At 40.7% G+C, this 20,875-nt stretch overlaps 1 protein-coding gene across 5 annotated transcripts; it reads right to left on the bottom strand.

Annotated features, from left to right (window-relative positions):
* Window positions 1-3: 3 nt before the first annotated feature.
* On the bottom strand, window positions 4-20,863 carry TDG (thymine DNA glycosylase). Of its 5 annotated transcripts, none has more exons than XM_084648393.1 (10): window positions 20,687-20,863; window positions 16,017-16,165; window positions 11,230-11,447; window positions 10,637-10,706; window positions 6,662-6,797; window positions 6,492-6,574; window positions 6,316-6,410; window positions 4,367-4,538; window positions 3,888-4,016; window positions 4-2,268 (listed from the first exon to the last, which is right to left on the bottom strand). In XM_084648393.1, exons 1-10 carry the CDS (start codon window positions 20,797-20,799, stop codon window positions 2,129-2,131), a joined length of 1,305 nt encoding a protein of 434 aa, XP_084504519.1. In that variant the 5' UTR covers window positions 20,800-20,863; the 3' UTR covers window positions 4-2,128. The 5 variants fall into 5 exon arrangements, with proteins under 5 accessions (XP_084504519.1, XP_084504522.1, XP_084504521.1 ...); XM_084648396.1 differs by lacking the exon at window positions 20,687-20,863 and adding an exon at window positions 20,559-20,684; XM_084648395.1 differs by lacking the exon at window positions 20,687-20,863 and adding an exon at window positions 19,128-19,205.
* Between the last annotated feature and the right edge of the window lie 12 nt (window positions 20,864-20,875).

The following is a 20,875-nucleotide window of genomic DNA, read 5'->3' as shown; positions in this document are numbered from 1 at the left end:
ATATTTCAGTACAATTCCTGATTTTATTGTGAAACACCGGTAGATTTTCAAGATGGGTTTAAAACCTCCATGTTACAGCACCAATTTGAGAGAATGCACACACATTACTTGCCATATTTAATGAAACTGTCATTGTACATTTAACTCTACTTTATCCCTACATAATCTAGTAGGCACCTCTGTTAAAGAACAGAACTTTCCCTTCAAATTAAAAAGCCACCTTTACAGAATTTATGTACTATTGCACTATCTACTCAGCAATAGTAGTTACATGCTTCACATACTTTTGTTGAAAAATAAATCGAATTGTTACAAATCCCTGATGCAAGGCACTTTTGAGCACCTGCAGGAACATGTCCATGTAAACAGCGATACAGGATACAGTACATTTTAAATAACAAATGAACAATTTCCATATATCTTTGACCACATAATGAACAGCTTTACACTGAGGCTAACAAACATGATCAGAACCACAACGCACATTTTGTCTTGATTTAAAAATTTCTCTTAGGATTAAGACACACAACTGGGGAAGAGAACTGTAAACATCATGCCTGCCTCCCACTGAGCTGGCAGTGTGCTACCTGGGTGTGTGAGATCCAAAGTTGTTAGCAGGCTTAGGTTCTGCATTGCCTGGTTCCATTCAATCCATGACAGCAAATGCCAAAGCGTGGAAGAAAGGATAAAATCTCTGGTAGTGTAATATCTGACCAGTTTGGATTAAGAAGATACAGTTTGTGCATATTTCAAGTATACAAAGCACCTACTCTCATAAGATCACCAAAACATTAAATGTTTTGATCAGCTTATTGCTTTTACTTCAAGACATATCTTCCCCTCTCTGTTCAAAAGAGGGAAAGAGAGTGATATTTTATACACAAGCATGGAAAACTCATTTCACTCCCTGAATATTACATTGGCCACATAAGTCAAAGTTTGTCTAGAAACACAAACTATTAAGTACTTTAGACTATTTTCCAGGGTTGACTTTATATTCACATAGCAGCTGCCCGTGGCTTTAACTTCATACCATAATTATTTGGGGGGGGGGGGGAGGAGGGGGAAGAGGAAGCAAGGAGGAGAAACCCCCCTAATCCCTGTTCCAGCCCCATGCTAGTTTTCCCTCTTGGTGACATGTGCAAATAAGGTGTCTGCTTTTATATTTTACGGGGAGTATGGCCTCCCCATTGTCTGAAAGCATGCTCTCTAAGCTGGCCAGTACCAAGGTGTGCTCTCCCCCCATTTAGTGCTACTGTTGCACCATAAGGAGCTGCTCAGTGTAAGCCAAGTGGGAAGTCAGAGACCAGCCATGGAGGAGAGGGAGGGCACTTCAGCTCCACAGAGCCCAACCGGCTCCACCTCATTTCTTAGAGGGTGAAGCTGATACTAGGCAGCCTTATTCAAGACAACTAAGCAGGAGTCTTCAAGCCCTGCCCCCGCTCAACAAACTGGATTCTCCTCCCCCCCTTTTACAAGGTGGGGGAGATGAGGTCTCAAGTGTCTTAGGCTCCAGGTGCCAAATGGCAAATGAGGTAAATGGGGATGGAGCTTGGAAAGCAAAGTGGGAAACTCTCACTTGTGGCAGAGAACAGAAGGCAGGCCTTGAAAATGCACAATTCATGTAACTACATTGACTTTAAAACCCTATTCCCTGTGAGAGCAGGGCTACACTGTCAAGCAACAGTGGTAATCTTAATCAGCAAGTGGCTTTTATGTTCCCATTTTCCACTCTGCATATAAAAGGGTTAAAATATCCCCCCATATGAAGGAATCAGTAAAAAGTAGAATTCCACAAACTACTGCACTACAAATTACAGAATTAAAGTAACCCCAAAAGAAATCAGTCTTCACATACGAGAAAGCAGTTTGTCAAACTGCAAGAAATGGTGTAAGTTAAATATAAAACTCATATACAAAAAGGGCTACTTTTTTTTTTTTAAATGTTGGACATTCCCTTAAAAATTACTTACTTCATAGGATTAAATCTACCACACAATTGATTTGGACTATAATAAAATAACAAGTAAAATACTATTAAAATGCTTCAGTTAGAGAACTGAGGTACCGTTCTTGATAACTGCATTAAAACTGCAGCATTTATGCATAGCTGCCAAAGAGGCAGCTTTTACACACTGCTTTCTTCTTGCTCTTGTGCCCCACTGTTACTGAATTCTGGAATCTGGTCTGTGAAGGACTGCATCATCCACTGTCCGTTAGGAATGTCACCGAAGGATGACCCCCCACTGTAGTCTAGATTGTTCACTTCTAGTGAAACGAACAAAAGTATTAATAGTTTAGCTGGCATCATACTTGTAGGAAAGTTTCAGAAAAGTTGCTTTTGATGAAAATTTTTTCCAAGCATTTCTCCCCCCGCCTCCCATTTTTCTATTTGCTCTGCTAGCTGTGGTGCGGAGACATGTTTTCAGTTTTTACATTACTCTCTAATCCATGTTAACTTCCTAAAAAATAACTTATATTTATTTGAATTGTGACTGAGCAAGTCTGAGCAGAAATTAGTTGTTTCATTAGCAATGAACACACAGAAAACACATGTAAAAATTCTCAATTTTGTTTGGATCCTGCCTACCCAGTCTTCATAACACCACACCAAACCCCATTGTGTTTCTTAGTCTATTATATGAGACTAAGAAACGAACTCGAAAGATCATGAACAGGAAGCAATCTACATCAGAGCACAAGATTAGGACATGAAATTTAAAGACCATTATCAGAAATTGGTAATTATTCATTAGTTCCCCTATATAGAATTTAAACCTGTTCTTCAGTTGTGACCAATGGGACCTCCTCCATTTTTGGTTTGAAATGAAAACCAGAATTCCTAATAATGGCTATTCTGCTACAGTCAGAGTTCCAACTCTCATTCTATTCTCCCCTTGAGTTTTTTCTGTTGCTAATAGTTTTCTCAAATTCACTTGGGGCTGAAATTGTGTACTTTGTGAAAGATCTGCAAGATAGCAGCTCTGTCCCAGGTCAAGAAATGTTCAGGCTCCACAGCATACATAAGCTCTATGTTTCTTTTTTTCTCCCCAACACCCAATATCTCTTTACAATTAGAAATCCACAAAAAAGTTAAGTGCAAAACCTAGTTTTGATATAAAGTTAAAACAATGTTCTCAAAGTTGGGGAATACCAAAAGTTAAGGTTTCCTACACAACATTAAATGGGATACACTACACTGTCTGTGGTTTTGGTGGGTTTTTTTCAATTTCTCAGTCTTAACAGTGTATTAATACAAAAATGTGCATTTACACTAGCCTTCAAATCAATTTATGAAGTTATATGGGAACCACAAACCATCCTGATACAGGAAAAATACATTTGAATACATCCTCCGTCACCAGTAGCAAGATGAACGGGATAACCTTATTTCTCTCTTTTTTTATCACTTGTCAGGTCTTGCTATTCTTAGAGTATAAATTCAGAGGTAATGACCATTTCTTTTGTAATGAAAAGCCCTATGTAAATTTATGGCAAAAAATGATAATTATGATGCTCTACTAGGTTGATTCCATATATGACTTGTAAATGGTTAGTTATTTTTACACAACAGATTTGTGGAAGAATCCCTAAAATCTGATTTTGGGAAAGTCGCTGAAGTTACAGAAGATATTTTATTTAAATACAAATGAGTGTCCAGGAAAAAAGAAAAAAAAATGTCTCCCCTCTTCCCCCCCAAACAGAAAAGGGGGCCCTAATGTCCTGATAAAATGATATGGAAGAAATTATAAATTTAACAGTTTAAATGTTGTTCTTCAAAACTTTAAACAAAAACTGTGGAAGCTGCCTGAAATGGTAGAAATGCAGAAAAATAATCCTCGTATGTAAAGACTTGGAGATTAAAAGCCACAAGCATCACTTTTTACCTGTTCCATTTGAAGCAAAGTTACACTGTTCATGCTCATAGGGGGTTTTCTCACTATAAGCACCACCATATGCCGCTTCGTAACCTGGATCATATTTTTCTTCTTTAACTGCCATCTTTTTAGCATCCTCTGGAGAAAAAGGCCTCAAATATCTTAATCTTCAGGATAATAGTAAACCATGAACATTACATCACACAACACAACACTGTATACATGTATTTTTACTTTAAACAAAGTTCTTATCCCACCTTCCATGAGATAATGGGTAATTAAGATTAAGAAAAGATGACATAAGTAACATGCTTAGTTCTACACAGTCTGTTGTAAATTAGAGGGAATATAGTTATGTGTTTCCTATAATTCTTAATTTCCTTCTACCCTGATAACTGCTGATTCTATATATTATCTCTCTCATATCAAACCTGATGATATGGCTACCATATACATTTTAAGAAAAAGATTACCAAAAAGCACTATACCTTGTGCAAGCTGTAAATCAAACGTATAGTGCACCTCCTGCACCTCTGTGTTTGGCGTAATGCCTTTCAGTTGATCCCTTAAATCTTTAAGCTTTATGTAATAATGAACTTTATCCTGTGCACGTGGAAACTGAGCACATCTTGCACTGGATGATGGCATAACATAGCAGAGCTTTACAAAAGAGACAACAAAAAGCAAGCAATGCTAAATTAGAGGTCAGTAAAGCATACAATATGTAAAAACCTCAAGAATGACTAAGCACTTAATCACCTTTATATTTTTAAGCTTTTGTACAAACATTTATTAATCCTCATGAGACTGGGTAATACTTACGTCCTTGTTTTCGCTTACCTGCTGAGGATCTTACCTCGGACAGAGAGGTAAGATCATCAGCTGACAGAGCTATGACAATTTACACCACCTGAGGATCTGCCCTAGAAAAACTAAGATTTAAAACTAACTCAGAAAAATTAAGTGACTTGTCCAATAAAGTATTACAATATTTATTTATGAATAATACAGTATTTGAGTTTATGAATTAGAACACAACCAATATGTTACAATATTAAAATTCAAGGTATCCATCGAAGGGGTATTTTAAGAACAGTTTGTGGATCAAGTCTATGTATATTCCATCCATGCTAGTACTTTATGGTCCACTCATTACTTACAGTCCACCATGAACACTCTTCCTCAAAGAATTGTATTGAAACATCAAAATTCAACAGAGTGCAACTGAAAGTCACCTTTAGAAGGCTGCATTTAAAAGTACTGATCCCCTTGCATGCTCAGATACAGCAGTTTTGTTACTACCACTAATAGCACAGTGCCTGACTACGTGTTCCCTCCCCCATGCTTGGACTAGTGTCATGGTCATCCTTGAGTCCACAAGCACTGACTTCCCCTCTAGCCAGGGGGTGCTCGACACTCCCCTCCACCCCAGGCCCTACCCCCCACTCCACCTCTTCCCCCAAGCCCCTGCTTCTTCCCACCCCAGCTCTGTCCCTTCCCTGCTTCCTCCCCCAAGCATGCGCTGTCCCCGCTCCTCCCCCACCTTCCTACATGCTGTGAAACAGCTGTTTGTGGCAGGCAGGAGGCACTGGGAGGGAGCAGGAGGCGTGACCAGTGGGGCCGCTGGCAGGGGAGAGGTGCTGCAGGGAGAGCTTGACTGCCGGCGGGTGCTAAACACCCACTAATTTTTCTCAGGTTTCAGAGTAACAGCTGTGTTAGTCTGTATTCGCAAAAAGAAAAGGAGTACTTGTGGCACCTTAGAGACTAACCAATTTATTTGAGCATAAGCTTTCGTGAGCTACAGCTCACTTCATCAGATGCTATTACCAGCAGGAGAGTAACACACAAACTCACACTCCTGCTGGTAATAGCATCTGATGAAGTGAGCTGTAGCTCACGAAAGCTTATGCTCAAATAAATTGGTTAGTCTCTAGGGTGCCACAAGTACTCCTTTTAATTTTTCTCGGTGGGTGCTCCACCCCTGAAGCACCCATGAAGTCGGCGTCTATGCTTGAGTACCTCCTTGTTAACAAAGAAGGTGGGGGGTGTGTGTGTGTGTGTGGGGGGGGGTTGTTACCATAGTATTTAGATTGGATTTTTGAGTTTCTGAATGGTATACTTGTTGTCAAGTTATAATATCCTATTTGTGGGTGAATTAGGGGTATTCATGATGGTCAATAATTTTTTTATTCAGACTACAGATGCCTTTTCAGCATGTAACTTATCCTGCTGACAATAATACACTATTTCCAAAAGCAAACCTATAAACCCCTACAAAAGTCTGGCTGAGGAAAGGATTATATTTGCCCAATCCCATTCTTTTCTGTTTAAATAAGACCCCTTCACTTTCCCACACACATTTTGGGCATAATTCACCACCGGTGTAAGTGGGTTTCATTGGTTTCACTAGTGTTGAAATAACTTTGCAAGAACTTACAGTTTCTGTGTCTGGGACTTTGTGGGGTTGCAATCCAAATTCCAATTTTTTAATCTTTACTCCAAAAACTTCTTTACTAAAAATTTCATAAATACCTAAAATGAAATGAAGATAGATCATTATACGCCACATAGAAGGCTGCTGGAAAAAGAATGATTCAAAATTAAGATTCTCACATTTTCCATTAAAAGCTGCTATGCGAGGTTTATACTTTTGCAATTTCTGCATCAGAATTCGTCCTCCTTCTCGAAACTCTTTGCTAAATGAGAAAAAACAATTGCATTCGAGATTAAGACCTTGGCTACCACTCCTTGTTTAAATATAGTACTATCCTGCATTTTCCTACCTGGAGAGGTCTTTGCTACCTGGTGTTGTTCTTTCCACCATGTTTGTAAATCCAATACCATATTTTTGGGGTAAAGTGTGGTCATCCATATGGTTCAATTGTTCCTCACTCAGCCCAGACATAAAGAGACACTTCCCTGTGAAGAGAGAAGATACAAGTTTACTCATCTGCATTCTGAAATACTTCAAGATGCCAAAATACTATAATGAAGTATTTATTTCTAAGGAGATACTAAAATAAAGAAAAATATGAAAGCTATTTAAAAAAAGGGATTGCCCAGTATATAGTATTGGAATGCTAAAGAAATACTCCATGTTAAGCGAACATTTCAGAAGATGATTGCCTTGTCTACGTTTATTTATTTTAAAGACTGCTTATAGTGAGCATTGTTTCTATACTGATTCAAGATAGAAAATCCCTGTTGAAAAATGTAATGCCACCACGGGATTCCTTGTTTCCATAAACAGGGCTTTGTTCCTAAAAGTTAAATTTGTAGCTTTAAATTTTATGACTTAAGTAAAAATGGAACAACTTTGATCAATATCTATTTCCACCTTATTCTATTTGGTTCCTCTTGTGAAGCTCAGGACCACAAAATTAGCATTAGAAACATTATCGTAGATATGGAGAATTCATTGTGGTGCTGGAGAGAACACATTTTCAGCAAGGGCTATAAAAACAAAACAACAAAAACAAACAGCGGCTCCCAAAACAAAAAGCAACAACAAAAAAAACCCAGACGACAGACCACTACAGACTACCAGAGGTTCAAAACAAAGAGCATGAAAAGAAAGCAATATTGGTCAAGCAAAACAAACGAAGTTGAAAGGTTAGTTAACTTTATAATGAAAGTCTTCAAAAATCTAGGCTGTTCTAATATTAAGCAAGTTGACACTGTTCATGTTAGGAACCCAAAATGGTGCAAGCCTTGATTAAGTATGAGATCTCCTCAAGGCTCCTCTGAACTGCTACGCATGTTCAGCACATCCCCTGACTTTTACAGATCTCGATATCATGTCTTCAGTCAGCAACCAATCATATCTTTACTATGAAAGCTACTCCCCTTGATGTTCATCTGTTATTCCCCACCTACTTAAAAACCCACACCAATTACCACCATTTCAGAGTTGTTTTTTCCCTTATATTTTTTGGTATACCTGTTAGTCTAATTTACTACCTTATCCTGTCATCACTTATCTTTTTGTATTGGACATGGATTGTTTGAATTTTAATAAGTAGATTAACATTTTATTTATTTGAGTTATGTTATGTGCTGTACACTGCCATGGAGCTCTTTGGCATAAAGTAAGCACACTTACTTTTTCTGTACTTAAGTTATCATCTTACGTATTTTAGTACTATTTCTACCTCGCCCCAATTTTTGATGTAGCATGAAAAGTTTAAAATGACAAGTTTAGTTTGTCTCACTGTAAAGAAGCATCTTCATATTACGAAATGGTTTTATCAGCATGCACACATTTGGACTGATTCATGATAAAATACACATTAAGTAAAATGCTCATTGTGATGCTGGCAGGTTAGATGCCAGTTCTTGCCCAGGCTGCATACATTAGCTAAGAACTGACAACCTCATAGCTGGGGACCAGACCAGGTCACACGTATGTTTGTTTTGCTCAAAACAGGTATTAGTCTTATAAGAATGTGTTTAGACTCTATGAAATGCTTGTATGTTGCTGCATGCATTAATCTCACTTATAATATCTATAGCCCATATTATCAAGTTAGTATTTAAGTGTTTGCTCTGAAATGTAAATCTCCCTAGTCAGGAGAAAAACATCAAGTGTGAAATACTGGATTGTCACAGGAGGGGTTGTTGCCTGCCAACCAAAGAAGGCCCATAGATACCGGACAAACCACTGTGGAACATCAGAGGACAAAAGACTGTTTATTGCTCCCCCTCCACCTAAACTCATCCCAACATCTTGTACTCTGGGGGAAAGGAATACAAATCCCTGTCAAGAAGAAATTATATCTTTTTAGCTTTTTGAACTCTGAAGGGCCCAGAGACTCTAAATTGAAGCCAGACATCCCCAGAGATCCTCCAGGGTCTGCCCTGAAAGACAATTTGAATAGACAGATCACTACAGTTCTGTCACTCTTAAGATTTAGATGGAAACTCATTTGTGTGTACATTTGCTTGCTTTAACCTGTAAATAACGCTTCTTTCTTTCTTAGTTAATAAACGTTTAGACAGTTTATTACAGGATTGGCTACAGGCATTGTCTTTGGTGTAAGAGCTAGGGTACCAATCAATCTGGGATAAGTGACTGGTCTCATGGGACTGGAAGCAACCTGAATGTGGTGTGATTTTTTTATATAAGTGACCATTTTTCACTAAGTCCAGTTTGTCTGGGTGGCAAAATAGGCTGGAGAGTCTAAGGGGACTGTCTGTGACTAAGTGTTAAGATTGTTGTAATAATCCAGGAGTTCACATTTGTTACTGGCTTGGTGAAGTCTAATTATAGAACACACGGCCAGTTTGGGGTGTCTGCCCTGAGGTAGGCACTCAAAGTTGTGAGCCATTCTAGACAGTGTCACACTCATTTCAGAGGAAAATAAATGAAAAATCCATTAACACAAAAACCCAGTACAAGATGTGGGCACCAGACTTGTGTCTCATACACAGCCTTTAATCTGGACTTGTCACTCCTGTTGATGTTAACAGGTGCTCACACAGATCAAGGGCAGACAGTCTTTTATAAAGAACCCAGAAAACAAGCTATGCACCTACCTACAACAGAAAGGGGTAAATGAGCCCTAGTTTGTTTACAGTGAATCACAAATTAAGTCAAATTTTGTACTTCTCCCTTCTACCCCAATAGCAACATTCAGATGAAAAATGAAAGTGTCCAGAATTATTAAAATAAATATGAGGCAGTTGTAAAGATATAGCAGTATTTTTTTTTTTTAAATCTCAAAATATGGTGTACCATTAATGTTGGAAACTACCAGTTTGAGGGATTGGAAGGTGGGGTGGAAGGGGTTTGTGTTTTATTCAGACATCTAGGAGTTTTGTTAATAAAGAGGTAAATACAGAATTGGTAGGTTTCAGAGTAGCAGCCGTGTTAATCTGTAGCCGCAAAAAGAACAGGAGGACTTGTGGCACCTTAGAGACTAACAAATTGATTTGAGCATAAGCTTTCGTGAGCTACAGCTCACTTCATTGGATGCATAGAATGGAACATACAATAAGAGCACATACAGAGAACATGAAAAAGTGGAGTAAGAGACTAATTAAGATCAGCTACTATCAGCAGGTGAAAAAAAAACTTTTGTAGTGATAATCAAGATGGCCCATTTAGACAGTTGACAAGAAGGTGTGAGGATACTTAACATGGGGAAATAGATTCAATATGTGTAATGACCCAGCCTCTCCCAGTCTCTATTCAAACCCAAGTTAATGGTATCTAGTTTGCATATTAATTCAAGCTCAGCAGTTTCTGAGAAGTGGGCTATAGTCCACGAAAGTTTATGCTCAAATAAATCTGTTAGTCTCTAAGATGCCACAAGTACTCCTGTTCTTTTTACAGAATTGGTAGGGCATTCAGAAAATTGTATTTGGGAAAGATGGTCTGTTTTTATTCTGAAAGTTGGTGACCGCTGACTTATTAAAAAAACCATGAAAACACAAATATTTGTCATTTGATTTTGATTTAATTATATGCTGTAATAAACTAAGACTAAACAAAGTCATTTTTTCAATTATATAATCCGTAACTATGTTTACATAATTCTGAACCCGCATTTATAAACAAGACCAGAGGAATCACTGACGATCCATCTTTGTTTTGTGTGTGTGGCTTTACATGATAGAACATAGTAGTATGTGCCTGTCATTAAATTACAGACAATGCTGAGAGTGTTTAAAAAATACAAACAGCCTCATTTGAATTGTAATCTTATGACAGATTTCTGCAAATCCCAATAAAAAGAAGAAAAGAACAATAAACTTACAAAAGTGGTTTCCAGGTCCAGGGTAATGATGCCCTTTGTAGGCTGCCATTAAACCCGGGTTTATGCCAATCTACAGAGCAAAGCATTAGTAAATTGTAGCTTCAAAAACAGATTAAAATAATGAAGGGAAAAGGGAATACGTTTATCAAACTGATCTAATTACTTGGAAATGCATAATAATGCATTTGTCAAGCCTATTAATCAGAGCTCAATTAACAATTTTCAATTATTTCAAGATTTTAAAAATTTAAGACAAGATCTCAGTTTATAGGTGTAACATTACAGCATTACCGCAACATGTATTTTACAACAGTTAGGTGTAGCACTTAGGGGAAAACAATAAGGAAAGAACACTGAATAATAGTATGAACAGTTTCCACCTTCCCTCATATTTAAATTTAAGATTTTTTCCATAAACTAGAATGCAGTTACTATAATCCTTGGCAGAAAGCGTGAAACTACTGTACACAAACAACAACTTGGATGCTTCTTTATCCTGTGAAACCTCATCATGAAAATGCTAGATAAACAATAAAGTAAATAATAATTCATGAGTTAGACTTCAAAAATGTTACTTAAAATGTATGACTTACAATTACAATATCCAGATTGAAGGTCAAAATATCAGGAAGAGTCTTGGTCAAAAGTTCAGCTTCGGATACACCATTAAAACGGTCCACTTTTCTTTTCACTTTGAATGTATCTGTGATCTTCTCTTGTTTGCCTTTTGATTTAGTTGATTTAGCTGCTTTAGCAGCTGGTTTCTTTGGCTCTGTTGATCTGGTTTTTCTCTTCCTTCCCTTTGTAACTTCTGAAACACATATTAATAGTTTCCTTTTTGCATGGCTTTTCTAAAAGTGTAGAACTCTTTTTAATAATATTGATGTCAAACATTAATACAAAAATATGCTGCTCAAATTTTAAACTTGTCTACTAAAAACTGTTCTCATCTTCAAAATATTCATGCAAAATAATCCTTACATAAAACACCCTTCAGCTGAAGCTCTGTATTCCAGGTTTGGTCTGTGAACAGCACTAGCCCATGTCAGAAAGTGACGTTGTGGAGGTTTAGGTTCATACTAACAGACAGACAGTACTGGCATATTTTGCTTTGACAGTTGCTGGACACGAAAAAGGGGAGCATTTGGTTTCATTTGCTAGTGATGAAAATTAGACTCATTGTCCAATGGAATGCTACTTTATCTCACAGGGAATATCACTTGACAGGATCACCTAAATCAAAACCATGGTTCTGGCTTAATGAACATCACACACAAAAATGGTTACTTTATAGAAAATTTAAGATGTGCTCAACAAAAGTCCATATACAAGTTCCCTACCATACCTCCTAATTAACTATGTTTATTGCTAATTCTTTGGCCATCTGGGACTTCACTAGAGAATTTAAGTTTCGCAGATAACCCTTTATAGACACATGTCAGAGTTCAGCTATAAATTATAACTGACTTGAAGAGTTACATGCTTGATAGCCACAGTAAATACTGGGAGTTTTTCCTATTTCCTTATATGCTTAGCTGCCCCATCTTGTCTATTTGAGAATTGTTCAAAAAACAAACAAACAAAACCTTTAACAGTTCTTCGATGTTGAAAATACATGCAGAGCAAAAACTACATGCACATCTAATCAGAGTAGCCACTATGACTGCATAGTAATTTATTTAAAAAACAAAAAAGGCCACCAACTCATATTGCTTAGACAGCAGAGCAGACAGCCTCCACGGTTTGCTGACCAGCAGCAGGTAATAGTTCAGAGAAGAGGGATCTCAAATAAATTTGAAAATATTTGGTCTGACTTTCTAAAAATCTTTAGTAATTCCAAGCAGATGGAAACTGAGATGTTGCTCTCCTTTCCCCTCCATGCCCCCCTTCCTTTCCTTTCCTGTTCTTTTTGTCTCCCTCCAGTTTTTTTTTTTTTTGGGGGGGGGGGGGCAATATAAATTGAAAAAAAAAAAAAAAGAAACAACCACCCTGAACAAACTACCACTACTTCAGTTCTCACAGTGGAAGAAACTACAATGTTGTGGCTACAGAACACAAATCAAGATGGCAGTAGTCACACAGATAATTTAGGCTAATATGCCATATACAGTACACCATATATGGAAACACTTCAAGAGGTAAGAAAATTTCATAAGCTTTTCTTTTGTTTTGTGGGTGGAGGCAGAAGCAGCAAAGTCTAAATTCAAATGAATAATACTGTAAGTTCTACTCTGCTATAGGGGACTTCAGCTTATATATACACAAGCAAAGGCTGATGACTAGAGATCAGTTTCTCAGCACCTAGCATACTTCAGGGTGCTGGGTGAATGGTGTACCAAAAGAAAGAGGGAAGATAAACAACACACGATGTAAGATATAAGCTTGCCTATACCACAAACCCAGCCATACAGCATATATAGGAAATTTAAATAAAATTGCACAATCTATTTAGAGTTTATCCTTCTCTGAATAGACATCTTCCAGTGAGGCATAACTTAAAAACTTGAGTGCACCATTATCCTTTCCATTTGACAAAGTGAGACCAGAAGGGAATTTGTTATCCAGGATATATATGAACAGAAAGTAATTCATGCAGTTGAGGAAAAAAAAAAATCTTTATAAACTTCTAGCATAGAATTTCTATACTTACTATCAGTTCTGACACTACTTTGGTCATGACATGTGATCCTAGTGACGACTTTCTACCCACCATCCTAATATTGAGGAGTCCGGTGGCACTTTAAAGACTAACAGATTTATTTGGGCATAAGCTTCCGTGGGTAAAAAATGTCTGAAGAAGTGCGATTTTTTACCCACAAAAGCTTATGCCCAAATAAATCTGTTAGTCTTTAAGGTGCCACCAAAATCCTTGTTGTTTTTGTGGATACAGACTAACATGGCTACCCCTCTGATTCTTGACATCCTAACACTGTGACACTAATGAACAGGGCTTGAAAAACTCAAATGCCCATTTAACAATGGCAAGTGATAAGCCTAACCCCATCAACTAATGCAAAATTTAAGCTTTTATTTTATTTTTTAAGAACTTTCAGCATGAGAATAATCTTGGAGATGAGAAAAATATAATACTCACTGCCTTCCTGAGTCTGCAGACATCCATGATGCATCTGTGGCACTTTGCCAAGCAGTAGCATAACAAAATTAGCACCACAGTAATCTATTTCACTGCTGCTATGCAGAACTGCAATGGGCAACAGCAAAACTGTCAAGAATCATGTTAATTTCACACTCTTGTTGCTGCTATTTAGGAAAGCTAAAAGCAGCAGCAGTCAGGCACTGAGTTATTTCATAAGGAAGGAGGACCCAAAAAATTGAAGTCTGTAGCAGTGATAGAACAACAGATCTCCCTCCCTCTTCCTCTCCTTGCAGGAGCAAGAAATCTTTGCCAGTAGTCACAGAATGGAAGAGACCCACGCCTACTCCCAGTAGGCAGACTCTCAAGGGAGAAGAGCAAGGTCTTTCCCAATCCCAGCAGCAAAAACAGGGTTGAATTTCAAATTTATCAGACACCTACTACCCAGACTATCACTACAGATGGAGCTCCCAAACAGGGTCCAGGGACAGCATCCTAACAGGAAACCCCAAAAACCTCTCCCTTCCCAAGGCTGGGAGTTGATGGGCTTCTCACCAGAGGAGTCACACCACCCTGATCTTTCATATCTATCTCCGAAGAGTAGGTTTAGTCTTCTTGTTAGTAGGTGTCTGGTTAGTTTTTCATGCCCTGCTAATGAGCCTGAGGAGACTTCACCTAGTTCTCAGTGTTTACAGCAAGACCTGGAATAGCTCAACAGAACACTACTGGAATACCTAAAGCAAAATGAAAGCGTAATTAAAAGACACTGTTTCCTCATCACAACACGTAACACAACATGAGACGCCTAACTGTACTAAATACAATACTACAGTTGTGCACTAACTGTAGTGAATAATATAGTGTCTCTGTTAGAGTGAGCAGAGCATTTACTGCTTGAACTAGAAGATGGAGAACTATACAATTTAATCTTGCCAAGGGTTACAGCAACTACTGTGAAAGTAAATATTTATGTAGATGTGGCACACAATTAGGCCTGGGATACCATCATCCCAGATTTAACATTCTTGCATTATGTTAATACAGAGAGACTCACACTTATATTCAAAATATGGATAAAGGATTAATTCTGAAATAGTGGAAAAGTACAGTTACTAATGATTTAGAACTAGCATTCAAGTATGGCAGACATTACAAGTAGTAAGCAATAAGGTGACAATATTACACAGGCTCCCATTCTGGCACACTTAGCACCAAAACTAATAAAGGGAAGATATATATGAAGGTTAAAGATAATAGGGCCTACCTAGAAATGCTCAGAGCACCCAACTGAAACGTATCTCAAGACATGTTTTCTAGCCTTCTCATATTTGTAGGTGGGTTAAAGTTCGTTTTTAAAGTAGTAATTAAAAATTCAGATGATCATAATTCACCACAAAAACAAAGTAATTAAATATGTATCCCTAATAAAGACTTTCAGTAAAACAAGATCCTACTATGCTAATTTTACAAAATTGCTATGAACATTTACTAGCTGAAGCAAAAAAAAGTCTAGCTGCCGGCCTTTTACCATGATGACTGATTTAGAAAAACCACAACACAAAATCAACTAATCGTAGTTTACTCGCCTATGAAAATTTTCATTCATCATGAAAGATCAGAATTTGGCAAGGCTGAATGTTAGGATATAGATATTTAGGCCTGTTTGTAAAGGCCTATACTTTAAGAATTTAGGTGTATTTTTTATTACTTAGCTAGTTATAGAGGTATAAAAGAAAGAATTAAAAATTACTGTTTGCTGGTGTAAAGGCCTTTTTTTACTGTGACAGCTTTGAGGCCCTGTTCTTAGGTTCTTAAGCAGCAGAGGCAGCCATAAGCTGGGAAGTGAACGATCACATTTTTACATTTTAAACTAGTTACATTGAAATAAGGTGCTATTGGGCTCTTTGAAATCATGCTTGCTGGAAGTTCACCCCAATAAACATCAATTGTTGCTCTCTGTTCATGAAAGAAGGACCAGGGAAGTAAGCAGGTGAAGGAATACGCCCCTAAGACTGACCAATGTCAAAACTACAACCAGGGTTTGCTTTGTATTTTCCTATATGCATGCAGCAATATTTTCATTATTCTTTTAGAAATATGTTACAAAAAACAAGTTTCTGAACACTTGTTCAAAGAGTGCCAAAAAGAGAAAAACCAGGAGACTAGAGAAGCAAATTATTAAGACAAATGATCCTTGAAAATCAACTACTAAGTATCAATTTCATTTTCAGCCTTGTTAATCAAGATTTTAAATTTTATTAAGTTATACTAATTTGGTCACACTACCTTGAATAGGTTCTTGAGCAAAGTCTGGATCTGGAATGCCCTCTACAGTCTGTTGTTCATTCATAATTTCCATGTTAGGAGCTGCAGTCATCATTTGATGGAATGGAAATGTATAAAATGCTTGAGCTTGCTGAAGAGGAGAATAATATCTTAAAAGAAAAAAAGTTAGTATTGTTAGCCATATAACATTAATCTTTCAGAATTTTCTTAAGTTTATAACCTGTTCAGTACATTACTTAATCAAAATAAAATCATGACATTCTTAACCAGGGTTGGCATACACTGCATGTTACATTCTCCAGTTACAGTCTATTACAGCAACACGTAGAACATCCAATTCCATTAAATAAATGGTCAATGCTTCTGATCACATAGTGGGAATCAAACATTGCTGAACACCCCATCTCCTTTTTAATTAATTTAATATTAAGCATACAAGAATCAGAATATTCAGATTATGACAGTCACATTAAATATATGCCTTATTTTCTTCCACTTTTCTATAACACAATTATAACTAAAGGTTGTGATTCTTTCACGGACATCACGGAAGTCAGAGATTCCGTGACTTTCCAAGACCCCCATGACTTCCGCAGCAGCTGGGGCCAGCTGCTTGGGCACCCCACAGCCAGTCGCACTGGCCGCTGCTGGAGTGACCCAGGGCCAGCTGCTCCAGCCACTGCTCAGGAGGCAGCTGGCTCCTGGGACCACGCAAGTAGCAGTCAGTGGGGCTGGTCCCGCAGACTGTCCAAGCAGCGATCCTGGGGGCAGCCCCGGTGAACGCCAGAGCAGAGATCCCAGGGCTAGTCACACTACCTGCTGCTTGGGCGGCCCTGGGCAGCTGGCTTCGGTGACCACTGGAACAACAGCCGGTGTGGCTGACTCCTCGGGGAGTGCCTGAGCAGCTGTCCTGGGGGTACCCTGGGGACTGCCTGAGCAGCAGCAGCAGTCCAGAGAGCGGTCCCCAGGAGCAGCAACCAGAAGGGTTTGGGGGGAGGTCAACCCCCAGCACTGAAGCAGAGCTCCCCACCTCCCCACCAGGCCCCCCCCGGGGGCAGTGGGGCCCCAGAAGTAGAGATTTAGTCACAGGTATTTTTGGTAAAAGTTATGGGCCTTGAATTTGTATTTATTGCCCGTGACCTGTCCATGACTTTTACCAAAAATACCTATGACTAAATCTTAGCCTTAATTATAACACATTACACTTTATGTTCTTAAAAGTATACCATCAAGTACACAGAATGTGGGCAATCTAGGTAAGTTAAAGCTATCATCCAACTAACTTTGGCTTTGCCTAAGCTACCAAATTAAGTCGACCTAAGTCAGTAGTTACTGCGGTGGTTCATGTCCACACTCCGCCCCCTATGTCTGTGGTGCACATCCTTACCAGGAGTACTTCCACCAGCTTACCTGTGTAGGGCACTGACAGTGATGAGTCCTGTGCAGAGCTGACAACCTATGGGAAATTTCAGTAACGCAGCGACTACACAGACACTGTGTCACTCTCACTACATCAACCTAAGTGCTATGCCTCTCGCAGAGGTAGAATTGTTAGGTCAGCGTAGTGGTGGACCCACATGAGTGGGAGCAACATTGTAATGTAGACACTTACAGAGTTAGCTTGATGTAAGCTGCTTTACAACGACCTAACTCTGTATTGCAGACCAAGCCTTAGATTTATTTGATACAAGGTGGGTGAGATAACATCTGTTATTGGACCAATTTCTGTTGGTGAGAGAGACAAGCTTTCAAGCTTATACAGACGCTCCCCGGGTTACGCAAGACCCGATTTACGCAAATTCGCACTTACGGAAAAAGTTCCGTAAGATAGAAATAGGAGAGGGTTTTGGGTTGTTTTTTTGCATAATGTTCGGGTATACATTTCCGACTTGCACAAAATTTGAGTTATGCAAGGCTTTCTGGAACGGAACGATTGCGTAAGTCAGGGAGCGTCCATACAGAACTCTGACCTGAAGCAGAGCTCTAGGTGGGCTTGAAAGCTTGTCTCTCTCACCAACAGAAGTTGGCTGAGTAAAAGATATTACCTTACTACGTTGTATCCTGGGACCGACATGGCTACAACACTGCATAAAACAATTAGAATTACCTGACTTTTGAAGGAAGATTAAGTAAATTCAAAGTTGGCAAATTATTTTACTTTATCTAACACATACAGAGTGCGTGAAGCACTCTGGGTTGCAAGATGTTATAGGTGCCTAGGTGATTTGAGGCATAATGCACACTGTTTTGTATCTTTAAGCAATACTGTACCAAACACTGGCGAGTGACATCCGAGACACTCCTGCAACCCATACCCAGGCACACCAGAGGCGCCTACGCCAGATATGCCTCCCCATATATACTCACAGACCCAGCCAACATAGGGTCTCTGCTCAATACAACCCCCATCTATGGGCACAAACTCCCACACAGACACAGGTCCCTGATCCATACACCCTTAGCATAAACAGAGAAACAACGAGGAGTCCGGTGACGTTTTAAAGACGAACAGATTTATTTGGACATAAGCTTTCGGGGGTAATAAAATCCAACTCTTCAGATGCAACTGAAGAGACAGACGGAGAGACGCCCCCCCCCCCCGCGGCCCCTGCTCCATACACCCTTAGTATACACGAAAAGAAAAGGAGTACTTGTGGCACCTTAGAGACCCCCCCCCATCCGCACACACAATACACCCCCCCCCCCGCGCGACGACATCCTCAGTCCCCGCCCGCTCTACCCCCCTTCGCACCCTGCCACGCGCGGACAGACAGGCCCAGCACCCCCTGGGCACCCTCCCTGCGGCGGCGGCCCCCAGGCCCCGCCCCGCCTACGTCACCATGCGCCGGGCCCGGCCGTTGGGAGCCGGGCAGCCGGCTCAGGGGTGGGGCGGGGGGAGATGGGGAGGGCAGGGGCCTTCCCCGCCCCAGGCCTAGGCCTAGGCCTAGGCCCAGGCCCGGCTGTCCCGTGTACCTGCCCGGCTCCTCGGCTTCCATCCCCGAGCGCTGGTGCGTCCGGCCTAGCGGGCTGCCGCGAGCGCCAACAGCAGAACCCGCCCGCTGCCCCCTCCCCGCGCAGCCCCCCCCGCCTCAAGCGCACAGCGCCGCCGACCTGCCTGCCGAGCGAGCGGTCACGTGGGGAACGGCAGCCAATCCGGATCAGGCACGGGCCATGACCACGAGGCTCGCGGGGGTGGGGAGAAGGCAGAAGAGGCGAAATGGGGTGAAAGGGGGCGGGGGTCTCCCTGCTCCCACCACCACCACCACCACCAGGGCCCACAGCAGCCTGTTGGATGACTGCCTCCACCCCGCCCCCCAGCCTGTTGGATGACAGACAGACCCAGGACGTGTGCCGTGCGCCGGGGTTGTTCCATGGCTCCAGTTTTCTCTGACTCCCTCCCACTTTCCGGCTTTTTCTCTTGGCAGTGCAAGGGGGGCTGGTCACTGGGCAGCATTCGCCTCTGGGTCCACGCTAGACACGCTCCCAGCCCAGAAGGCGGGACGCTCTGAGATTCCTGGGGCTGGAGAGAGGGGATCCGCAATCTGCTCACTGACATTCCTAGTAAGCGTGGCTCTCACACTGAGCCACAGTGAAGTCGGACGCGGCTGAGAGGCTGGGCTTTGGTCACAGTTAAGGCATCGCTGACCATAAGACGTTAAAAAGCGCCTGTGTACTTCTTATTGGGGAGACTAAAGACAGAATGTGATCAGTGTTTGCTAGGCAGTCCATCAAACCTGCCCATACTACTGGTTGCTTGCTCTGTGCACATCAATGCAAGTGCATGCCGGAAAAGTAACATAACACAAGGGAGGGAAGAAATCCAATAAGCAGTCTGTAGTAACTGTTAAAGGACATTCCAAAGCCTTTAAAAGAAACTACCACCGTATTCCAAAGTAACAGTTCTTAACGCTGCAGCTTACTATAGAGTTACAACAGAGAACTAGTGTATTTCCGTATGGCTACTGCAGCTCTGATCATGCAAACACTTATACCCATGCCTTCCTATGTGCATGTGACTAGGCCCATTGACGCCAACAGGGCTACTTATGCTTAAAGTTAAGCACACGCAAAAGTGCCTTGCTAGATCATGGTTCACACGTATAAAGTTAAGAAGGCATGTAAATGTTTGCAAGAGTAGGGCCTATATTGTAACAAGGCAACTAGTGTTACCATAGAACTACAATTCTGCTACCACAAAATGCCAAAAATCATGAATCAGGCCCCAAATATGAGACGGCCATAAAAATATTTGCCTTATCTTTGAGCCTGTAGTTGTCACATTTCCAAGCTTTCTCCCCACAATCACGAGGGCTAGAAACCTAAAAAAACCCAACAACCCCCAAAGCTGAGACGCTCACATACTCACACAACGCCAAGAACCGGGGACAACTAATGAAAAACACCAACCATTCTGCCCCTTGGCCAGTCCTAATACTGTTCCCGGATTGTTAACATAACTACAGTTCCTAGCGTTAGGAGTTACTATCCTATTCCTACAGCATTTTACTGTTAAGGCAATCACTCAGTTAATGCTACTCTTACCTCGGGGGGGTGGGTGGGTTGCTACAGTGGGCTAAGCCTTTAGGCCACTGCTGTGTACTACGGATAGAGCAGAGAGTCTCTGACGGATGCGTTAGGCCATTCAGGGATATGAATGAACACAGACTTACTGAGCCAAACAAGGGAACAGTGAGGGTGCCTCCCTAATCACCGCAGCATCCTCTCTCCCCAGCCAGTTTGGAAGGGGGCCTCGCAGCAGCGGCTCCCTATGGGGGTCTCCCATTTGCGGGGAGGCGAGGACAGACGGGCAATGGACGTAGCTCCGTAGCAGCCGCTACACTCACGTGAGGTATGACCGG

This window comes from Lepidochelys olivacea, assembly GCF_965140295.1.
Source record: "Lepidochelys olivacea isolate rLepOli2 genome assembly, chromosome: 1".
Taxonomy (NCBI): domain Eukaryota; kingdom Metazoa; phylum Chordata; order Testudines; family Cheloniidae; genus Lepidochelys; species Lepidochelys olivacea.
Note: the sequence above shows the minus strand (reverse complement) of the source record. Positions and strands in the feature narration are given on the sequence as shown.

What these genes read in the sequence shown, in the direction of transcription:
- TDG (XM_084648393.1), bottom strand. Translation starts at nt 20,799, where the DNA reads ATGGGAGACCCCCATAGGGAGCCGCTGCTGCGAGGCCCCCTTCCAAAC. An exon ending in TCAATCTGGATATTGTAATT is followed by an intron (nt 10,707 to 11,229) that starts GTAAGTCATACA and finishes TTTGCTCTGTAG; the next exon opens with ATTGGCATAAACCCGGGTTT. An exon ending in AGCAGCTTTTAATGGAAAAT is followed by an intron (nt 6,411 to 6,491) that starts GTGAGAATCTTA and finishes ATTTCATTTTAG; the next exon opens with GTATTTATGAAATTTTTAGT.